At 35.5% G+C, this 11,133-nt stretch overlaps 1 protein-coding gene across 1 annotated transcript; it reads right to left on the bottom strand.

The window, feature by feature from the left end:
* Positions 1-5,272: 5,272 nt before the first annotated feature.
* LOC131858296 (disease resistance protein RUN1-like) lies at positions 5,273-10,122 on the bottom strand. Its single transcript, XM_059211495.1, has 6 exons — positions 9,563-10,122; positions 7,469-8,555; positions 7,080-7,376; positions 6,436-6,975; positions 5,872-6,345; positions 5,273-5,788 (listed from the first exon to the last, which is right to left on the bottom strand). Exons 1-6 carry the CDS (start codon positions 10,120-10,122, stop codon positions 5,273-5,275), a joined length of 3,474 nt encoding a protein of 1,157 aa, XP_059067478.1.
* Between the last annotated feature and the right edge of the window lie 1,011 nt (positions 10,123-11,133).

Below are 11,133 nucleotides of genomic sequence, written 5' to 3'. Positions count from 1 at the left end.
GGCGCCCAGCGCCCTAGTCCCTGGCCCTATTTTGGGCCCAGTCTCTTATGGGGTTTTGGGTCTTTAAGTTTGCAAATTGGAAAATATTGTTTCTTGGTCGGCCTAAGGTCAGGAAAATCAGTCTATCAGCCCTAATTGACAAGTATATAAACTACATTTCCCCTCTCAAAAGGAGGAGGACACATATATGTGAGCAAGGCGGAAACGATATTCAAACATTCAAGCATTCAAGCATTCAAGCATTCCTTCAAGCAATTGATCATTCTAAGTCTCCATTCAAGGCTAAGTGTTGCATTCAAGACAAGGATTCAACCATTGAAGAGGAGATCACTTACAACACATTACATACTACATACATTACACCTTCGCATGTAAGAATACAAACATTCTTACAACAAGGTATCAGTACTTGTTTACATTACAAACATTTACATTTACAGCATTCTCATTTCTTGGTTAATTCCAAAACCGGGGTTTGACCTAAAGGCAAACCCCTCATCCCTAACCCCCCAATCATCCTCTCTTTTCTGTGTGTAGGTTGCAGGTACGCAGCTGTAATTGAAGATCTGGAATCCTTGTGCAGAGACGAACAGATCCCCCTTCGTTTCACGGATTTTTCGGAGGACCGTGTGCACGTCGGGCGCCATCGTCCCGTCAAATTTCGCTCAAATTTGCAGAACAGCACCGTCTCAACATTTTACTGCTAATTCCAGGTCCGCAGCTTCATCCCATATCCCTATCTCTGTTTATAAGCGAATCTTTCCTACTTTACATGAATTCCTAAGTCAATCTTTCTATCTACATTCTTTACAAAAGAGGGTATCCTTGATGTCTTACCCCTTGAAACTCATCTAGAATCCAATCTTGCATTGCGTGGGATTGGATCTTGTGGGTTTCAACCCCTCTTTTGAATGTAAAGTATCCCCCAAGTGAAAACCATCAACCCAAGTGACTCTCCCTTCTCTCTCCTTGGAGTTGGGGAGGGGAGAACAACTAGGGTTCGATTTTTCCGCTTTACACCTACATGGATGCTTAATGTCTTACAAATTTTTTATGCTTCATGCTTCATGCCTTCCATGTCTTTATGTCCATGCTTCATCCATGGATGTGCTTTGTATCTTATGCAATTGTTTCATTTGTTTTGAGAATGAATGTTTTTTGTGTTGAATGGATGCTTTATATCTTATATGTTTCAACATGATTACTTCATGTGTGTGTGCCTTCTTTGAGTATGCTTGGTTATTCCATGAGTATGCTTTATGAGTACTTATAAATGTTCAAGAACTATATTCTAAATGAGGCGCACGTTTTAAATCACCAAGGCCCTTCTTTTGACAAACATGAGTCTCATACTCATAATAACATGGGAAGGAGAACATAGGGATTATTGAAACACGCCGATACTATGAAAACCTATAGGAAGGAATAATGCGTGAGAGTACAATTGCTCAAATAATGAAGCAATAGTATAAGAACTTGATGAGTATAGAAATTTTCATATAAATTATCATCAAAGAAGAAAGGAAATGTGTTTAGCCATTCAATATATTCATGATACATTTAATCTCAATCTACCACCTAAGTTTACCAATACATCAATATCAAACCATAACAATCTGTACATGCATACAAACTGAATGGCAAAAAGGGGGTCATAATTAAGAAATTGAAATCTTATTCATTAAGTTCACTTCTATTTAGTAACTATGATATCAGTGATATTCACACTATCAACTGGAATTTCTCATTGACTAATCACTTTCCAATGTTAAGGGTTCAAGATACATACTCTAATTATTGACGCCAAGTTAAGTATAGCTATCTTTAGCCTTTTCATATTTTCATCTAGACCTATTTAATCAAGATCAAACATCTTTCACATTCTACGAATACAACCTTTATATGTATTTGAGAAATTTATCCCACCAAATGTCTTAACTAATGACTTAGACATATTCCTCCAACAACTTATAAAGCAACAAATTTAGACATTTTTGTATTCCTCTCATGAACAATATGTAATAATGGAGTAAAACTATTGTTTGCGATTTTCACAAAATCACTTCCGCAGTCATAAGTAGTACTTAACTCCATTTACTAAAAGATCTTCTATTCTCTAACTGCCTATCACACATTGTGAATATGACTAAACATATTCATCTATCATGATATCAAGATTCTTTACAAATGTTAAAGCATTTTACTCTCTTCCAAACAATTGTTTTAGGGTACGACTACCATATAAACAATGAGATTCAGTGAACTAATTCCTAAAGTTCTCCATTTTAGGGCATAGTCAACATGGTCATATCACAATTGAGGTCATAGATGCATGTCATGCTTCTAATCTTCTTCTCAATAGACAAGAAGTTCACCCTTGCTTGTATCAAAAGATATCCATAAGACCAACCAAGACAATTATACAATTGATGAGAGAAAACCTGTCTTAAGAGTACAAATCTTCAAGGGTTAGTTAGGGATCCTCGTATTGAGAAGATTTAATTAAAATGACGATTTCTTGAGGACAAGCAATTTCGGGAAGGGCAGATTGTCATGGCCTTGCCTTGATATAATTCCATCAGATAAAAAAGGAAGCAAAATACTAACATATCAATACACAACAATATATGTAGAGTAGCGATTATATTACAAAAGCAGAGATGACATATTCAATATTAATAAACAACTATTTGTTATGTATAAGGAAGTAGTGGTTTTATATTTAAGCAGTCCGTTCGGTTATTGTAGTTGGTATGTATTTTCAATGCATATATATATACATATTTACGATTAATTATATTTCTAATATGATTGCTCATATCTATTATAATAAATATAATTCTGATTAGTAATATTTTGCAATTGGTTTATTTCATGAAAAATGTATACCTACATGTATTCTGAATGTTTCCCAACCATGATAGAGGGATAGAGGATTTCAAGTAGGGGAATAGTGTTGGGGTTATCTTCTAGGTATTCCACCTCATGGTATATGGCCGAGGAGTCTCATGATGCCAAAGGGGTACAAAGGGTATTGCCTTTGGGCTTAGAAAGGATGAACTTCTAGGGCACCCTATTGTGAATGCTCCTTGTGCTCTCTATCATGGTAAATGAATGCATTAAGAAAGCTCAATCATGAAAAGTAGGATAGGGGTGGCAAGATTGAGGGGAACGGCTATAGGACACCTCACTAGGTATTACACCTCATATGGATGTTGCGGGCCACATGAGGCCAAGGGGGATAAGGTCCATTCTTGGGCCTTGGGTAGAGGATCTCTACAACAACCCATCGAGTCACCCTATCTTAGCTCTTCTATGGTCGATGCTTCCCAAAATGATTTAAGCAATCTTGTGATTAGATCTATACTTTTAATATATGTTCTTGTTGTTTTCTAATTAAAGAGATCTATTTTATAAATTATGATTATGAATGATTTCTAACTTGTTTGTAGGGTCTCAATCAAAATGAAAGGTATCTCTAACCCTACCTTTTTTCAATTAAGAATTGTGATCTAGAAATTTTTTTTGGTATTTATAATTTGGAAAGGTATCTCTAACCCTACCTTGTTTCAATTAAGAATTGTGATCTAGAATTTTTTTTTGGTATTTATAATTTGGAGACATTATAATTTAGAGAAATCGCTTCAATCTTAATCATTAGTTGTATTTCTATATTTGATCATAGAATCGTTGCTTCCTTTGTTAATCTTTTACTTGATTGTTGTCCTTTGAAATCTGTCATTTATATAAATCTCTGCTTATTAATCTCCTTCATGAATATTGTTTGGAGACTTTAATCACTGCCTTTGATCGCTGCCATTAAAGATTGACCCTTTGTCTAACTCTCCCATGTTGAATTCAGACCTATTCCTGATCTCCATTGAAGCAGCTGACTTCATCTTAGGTATGCATTCTCTAAGTATTCATGACCTTTCCAAGCAATTGTACCTACACATGCAACATAGTTTATATCACCTTACTTTTTATAACTGTTCCAAAAAAATCATATAGAATAGTTCTTACCAAAGGATCTTTAGTGTCAATCCCTTAATGTAGATACACAAAAAGAAAGCCCATTGCCAGAAACGAAGTGAAGTAGTTTAAGAGAAGTTGATTAACCCCAATTCAATATTCATTGACTGTATCTTACAAACGGATCACTAAAATACATACTAGAATATAAACTGAAAATTTCATAATCGCTAGGAGGTGTGCGTAAGCAAACAGATATGCCATTTTCTAAATCAAGCTATATCAGGGTCAGGTGTATGTGATGTGCACATACCGGAATTTTACAATTTTGATTTACATTGCTACACACTTAACTTCTGGGACAAAGATTCAAAAGCAATGACAGACAAATATATCTTGATTCCAAATAGAATGTATGCAAAATATAGGGTCAAACACATGGATACATATGTATGTGTAATGGATTTTCAGAACATGCATTTTTAACTAAGCAAACAAATTGGTAATAAAAAATGCACTAAATTGCACCGACATTCAAGAACCAGTACCAACGCATCCCAGGCCAAAGTTAAAGCCATTATTGCTAACTGTATTCTCTAAGTCATTGGTCAATATACTCTAGATGTACTTGTAACATACACCCTCGTTTCTGAATTTTCTGATTTGTGTTTGTATTCCGAATGCTCATTATGAAGTTTTGGAAGATAAACCACAATACAGAAATAGATAATGCAATAGATAATTTTTGCAACAATGATATAAAGAGAATGACACCCAAATGCTCAATATTTAAAATATGCAGAAATGGAGATAACTTTCAGATTAAATACAGAGTGTGGACATCGATATATGATCAATATCGACAATACCCAGATGGCCAAATGTCCTCAAAATGACAATACAAGCATACCCATACGATCTAATGGAAATAACTTTCAGATTTAATAGAGTGTGGACATCAATATATGATCAATATCAACAATACCCAGATGACCAAATGGCCTCAAAATGACAATACAAGCATACCCATACGGTCTGAATATACACACTTTGATTTTGCACTTCGTAGCAGCAAACTGGAACTATGAACTTAGAAACCACACCTCCCAAGCAGTGAACTGGATGTTTCTTTGAAGATAAACCTTAAACGTCCTCCAAACAACAAAATGGGCCTTCAAATTTGGATTCCTGGTCTTCCAAATTATGTCCATGAATAAAGCAAATTTTCAATTATTGGCTTTTACTTCTATAATAATATTAATTACTAAAAGTGTCAATTTATTTCACAATAATATCAATTTCACAGACGTGCTACTATGCGGTTGAAAGCCTCCACAACATTAGATTCTTCTCCCTTCAATAGCAATCCCGTTTCCACTTTACTGCGTTGAGTTGAAGAAGAGATGCAGGAATCCCACATGCAGAATTTCTCTCCAGACCTTATGGGTGAGAAGACACCTATCCATATCCATTTACCCTGTTCCATCTCAACTGCATGTTGCCAAAACCTTTCAGGCTGCCTTCGCTCGATCTCCAATGTCATACTTTGAGAGACACAATTGATAACTAAACATAGCATTGTGGTATTCTCATTGTCCAACGAACACTTTCCTCGCGCTTCCACTGTTAAGGGAGGGAACCGGGAATCCACCAAGGGGGCATCCCACAAGCATCTGTTAGGAGAATTCACATAAGGGACGTCCTTGTTCACAAAGGAGAGGACAGAGAGATTGGGAAAGTCCGGAGCGTTTAAAATTGACCCCGTACCAGGGACTGCTTTTGCACATATTATTATTTCTCCTGGCCACTTCTGTTTCTGACCACATAGTAAAATTAAGCATAATGCAACATAAATGATGAAAATAATTAGAATTCTTTATTTCTAAAAACAGTTATTACCTCTATCTTTGGAGTGGAAGGCTCAAGAGCTGCTCTTTTCTTTCCTAGGATTTGCAAACTCTCTACAACCGGCACCCCCCAGCAAATATTTTCTACCACCAACTCCTGCAATGCTGAGCAGTGCTGTAAACCTTCTATCTTGTCCATTTTGTTGCACTTTCTTAGTTTAAGTACTTTCAGAGAAGCTGATTTTGAAAAACTTGGAAGCGTATCTAATTCTGGACAGTCCTCAATTTCTATTTTCTCCACTGTTGTTGGTAGGGCGTCGACCTCCCTTAAACGGGAACTGACCCGAACTGTAAAAATTTTCAGGTGTGGACAACATTCTTCAAAAATTGAAATCTTCTCCACTTCTGTCTTGAATAGAATTATCTTCTCTAGGTGGCACAACGGAGAAGTAGATGGCCCCCTCCCAAAATCCAATACCCTGAGTTGGGAACAGCCAATTTCCAGAGTTTGAAGATCAATCAGTTGCTTAAATGATAATGGTGAACACTCCACTTCTAAATTTTGTAATAACAAATGCTCTTAATGATTGAGATCCCAGAAAGACTCCGGTAATACTTGTGATGCAATCTTCATCACTCTCAACTTGCTGAGTTGACCAATGTCCATTGGGAGCTTCCTTAAAGAGTGACACTCTGAATATAGCTCCCTCAAGTTGATCTGATTTGTGATGTGAGTAGGCAACTCTTTCAAGTCGCCACAACCATTGAAATTCAAATACTCCAACTTTGTCATGTTTTCCATGATGTCTCGTTGTATAGCCAGCCTAGAACACCCAGATAAATTAAGATGCTGCAGCAACTTCAGCTGTTTAAATGAATCCGGCAACATCCTCAATTCCAAAGAATAACTCAAATTTAGATGTCGAAGGTTTCTCAATTCACCAAAGCATCCAGGCAGAGAGGATAGGTTTCTACACCATACTAACTGCAGATGCTCCAGCGATTCAAGACAACAAAATTGCTCTGGAAGACCCTTTAAGTTGTCGGACCTAATCAGGGACATCTGTTTCAAATTCTTGAGGAGTTTTATGGACTTTGGAATTCTACGTAATTTAGAGCAATGATCGACAATCAACACTCTTAACTGCTTCGGAGCCTGCAACGATTTTTCAATTTGGTTACAGGGAAAAATATAGAGCAATTACTAATTCAATTTCAAATTATAGATTGGAACGTAAACGGTAGAGCAAAGTTACTTACTTCCGGCCCATCCTTCCACAAGCCTTTTAACTTCCCACAATCATGTAATTCTAAAACTCTTAAAGGAAGATTTCTATCAGCAATTTCAGTACAGCTAAGCCACGCCAACTTTCTTGAAAACTTGGCAATGGGTAATTTGTCCCTGTGGTCCCCTTCAAACAAAAATACTTTTATTTCAAGAGAGAAAGGTCTTGTTGTTCTTGAGGGAAAACAAAGGAAAGGTCCTCTTGTATTTAAGAGGAAATCAGGAAGTTTATGCACCTCCTTATTTGCAGCATTCAATATCATTCCTCGAATCTGGATTAGAAAAAGGCAAAATCAATAGACTTAAAATATAAGACGTTAGACATATAAATTTATATGCCATGATTTCTATAAGAAAGCATTACCTGGTCTTGTTTCTGAATGGTTGTAATCTGATTCGGAGACCATAGACGGCATGGTGATTGAGTATTTGCAATTTCCCTTCCTAAATCTCTTAGGTGGTCATGCATTTTTATACAATTGTCATTGTCAAGTTCGACAAGACATTTATTCACAAGTCTTTCCCAGCTGTACAAACCACTCCAGTCTGATTCTTGCCATACGACAATAGCTTTCATGTAATCTTCTCCAATAAAAAAACAAGCCACATCTAAGAACATTTGTTTCTCTTCATCATCTAATGCATCATAGCTCACTCGCAGCTTATTTTTTATATCACGAGGCAATATTTTAGAGATCTTATTCCATAGATCTTCCCAAACTTCTTTGCTAGAGTGGCAATAAAGCTGACTTCCAAGTACCTTTAAAGACAAAGGAAGTCCATTGCAAGATTTTGTGAACTTTGTAGCAAGTTCTTCAAATCCTGAGCTTGGAGAGGGTTGTAAAAATGCATGCCAGCAAAAAAGTTCTTTGGCATAAATAGGATCCATTGGTTCTATTTTATAAATGGAAGAGATGCTCCAATGTTTAAGGACTTCGCTTTCCCGTGTTGTAACAAGGATCAAACTATCTCGTTTAAGGCTATCTTTCATGGGTAGCAAAGCATCTAATTGAGTTAGAGAATCCACATCATCCAAGATGATAAGTACACAAATAGATCTCAATCGGCTAGAGAGAATCTCCATACCTTTTTCTATATCATCAAAATCTGGTATATTGGCAACACCAAGGTCCTTCAACAAAATTTTTTGTTTTTTATGCAACTCATTTTTTGCTGCAGCGTTTCTAATATTATGAACAAAACTAGAACTATCAACATTGGAACACTTTTCATTATAAAACTTTTTTGCAAGTGTGGTTTTTCCAGCACCACCCATGCCCCAAATTCCAATAATTTGAACTTTACTTCTCTCGTTTCCAGATTCCTGTACAAATTTTTCAAGATTCATCACCGCATTTTCTAGACCCACAGGATATTTTTCTACACTTAATGATTCTTTCATCATTTTCAATACCCGATTTACAACATTCTTCAACTTTTCTCGTTCCTCACTGCATATATGTGAAACATTTATTTAAAAAAATTAAAATAAACTTCAAAAAATAATAATCAATTTTTATGTGAAATTATTTATAAGATGAACTATAAATATTGAGAGAAAGTGAATTACATTAAGAAAAAAAAATTAAAATTTACAAATATATTAATCTTTAACAAAATTTTGTACTACCTCCAATAAATTTTTAAAATATTAATTTGAGACTATAAAAATTATAAAATCTTTATTTAATAAAGAAAATACTAATATAATATTGTTATCAAGATTCAATAGTCTAATTTTTTAGTCAAATTCATTGACCCATATTTTTTTAGTAGTGTGAATTTTATACTCATTTCATCTATTGATGAAGCATTGGGACTTCTTTGGAAGTCACCCATTCCAGTATACTCCAATTTAAATATATTTAATATGAAGTTTCCCCAAGATCAAGCTCATTTAGCTTGCTATCCCATTCAAAAAACCTTTAGAAAGTGTTGTGTCTTATCAGTCATTATTCATTGTAGAGTCTCTTTAGTTCACCAATTGATAAAAAATGTGAGGTATTTTTTCATATCAAGTCAAATTGTAGTATTTCTATCAAGATTTAGCTGCATATAGTGGGTTTTGTGACCTCCTAGAAAATTCCAATGCTTCACCTCTATGAAAATCACTTAGATGTTATGAGTGCTAAGTAGACCATTCATTTTTATGAGAGATGAATTCTTATGAGCAACTACTTATGAAATATAAATCAATAAATTTGATAAAAAATTAATACAATTGAATTATGATAACATTGTCATAATTTGAAAAAAAAACACTTCCTCATTAAAAAAAAAATCTTGCTAACAAAATAAAAGAGATGGAAAAGTAGTATGAATTTGATGAAATCCACATTCTTCTGTAACCATGCAAACAATGAGGATTATATCAAACTTAAATATATAGAAAATATGTGTTGCATAAAAAATGTCAAGGCATGATAAACAAGTGTAGGAGAAATCAAGTGTTGCTTACTCATTGGTATTGATGATTTCACCCTTGTAATATGAGACCTCCTGCAGTGCCTCTTTCCATTCCTTGATCTTTTCTGGGCTGTATCTATCCTTTTCTTGATGCTTAGAAAAGGCATCAGCATATTTTCCTTTCTCCACCCATCGCAGATCGGTGGGTTCAACACGGTAGAAAACAGGAATAATAGGTGTGCCAGTTGTGAGCATAAAGGAAAGCTCCGCAAGACACCAGGGCGAGTCTGCATAGCCGGTGGAGAAAATTGCTACATGAAGGGAAGCACTACTCATTTCCTTTTGTAACGCTGCAGGGATTTTGTCTCCCAAGTCAAGCTCCTCGGAATCAAGAAAAGCTGCGATACCCCTGACATAAAGGGCATGGTAAATAGCTTTGGCCAACGTCTCCTTCACATCAGGGCCCCGATGATTGATAAATACAGAACAGGGCGGCTTCTTTATTGTTGATGAGGATGTTGCAGATGCAGACGTAGATGGTGGTGCAATTTCATCAAAAGCATTTGTAGTCTCAATCTCTGATTGGCAATCAGAGGTAGAAGTAGATGCCATGGACTCGACTCGACAAGACATATCTAGAAATAAAAGCAGAAAAGCAATGAAAGCAGGGAAGTTGTGGAAAGCCAGAAGTTCTCAAGCTGTTTATAAATGAGAAGAATGCGCGTCGATGGAGTGGATGTGACTTGAGTGGGAAACAGCGTGGGAGAAGCGCAGAAGCATGGTACTGGAAAACGATAAGAAGGGACAGCCTACAGAGCGGAAAGAGCAAAGCACTAGCATAGGATAGTCCGGAAAAGGACGGGGAGACCAATGGTTTATTTGTTGTCGTTATTGATCAGTTCTGTTGAAGTGAGACAAACCTTTTAACAATTTGGGAAACTGGATCCACCATGGAATTGGGGAAGGAATTTCGAAAGATTGGATGTGGTTGAATGGTTTTAATAATGGTTATGAAATCAAATAGTTTGTGGGATCTATGAATAATAGCAAAGTAGATAAGAATGAAAAAATTAATAAAAAAGTTTCAACAAAAGTAAGGTGTAACAAAGGGGAAATAAAAATGTATGTCAATAATGTGAGAGAGATTTAGAAACTTGATAACTAGTGATTGCTTTTTAAGTTTTTAATAATGTCTATGAAGCCAAAAAGTTTGTGGGATCTAGGGATAGTTAGCAATGTAGCTAAGGATGAAAAAAACTCACAAAGAAGAGCCCGACAAAATTAGGGTACAACAAAGAGGAAATAAAAAGTATGTCAATAATGTGAGATATTTAAAAATTTGATCACTAGTATTGCCTTTTAAGCTTTTTTTAATGTCTATAAAGCCAAATAGTCCATGGGATCTATGGATAGTTAGAAAAGTAGTTAAGGACGAAAAAAACTCACAAAGAAGAGCTTGAGAAAACTAAGGTGCAATAAAGGGGAAATAAAAACAGTATGCCAATAATGTGAGAGATATTTAGAAATTTGATAACTAGTAATTGCTTTTTAAGCTTTTACTGTCTATGAAGCCAACACTCTCTGGCATCTACAAATAGTCATCAAAATAGATAAGGACAAAAA

This window comes from Cryptomeria japonica, chromosome 1 (assembly GCF_030272615.1).
Source record: "Cryptomeria japonica chromosome 1, Sugi_1.0, whole genome shotgun sequence".
Classification (NCBI taxonomy): Eukaryota; Viridiplantae; Streptophyta; class Pinopsida; order Cupressales; family Cupressaceae; genus Cryptomeria; species Cryptomeria japonica.
The sequence above is the reverse complement of the archived record's forward strand: the minus strand, read 5'-3'. Positions and strand labels throughout refer to the sequence as shown.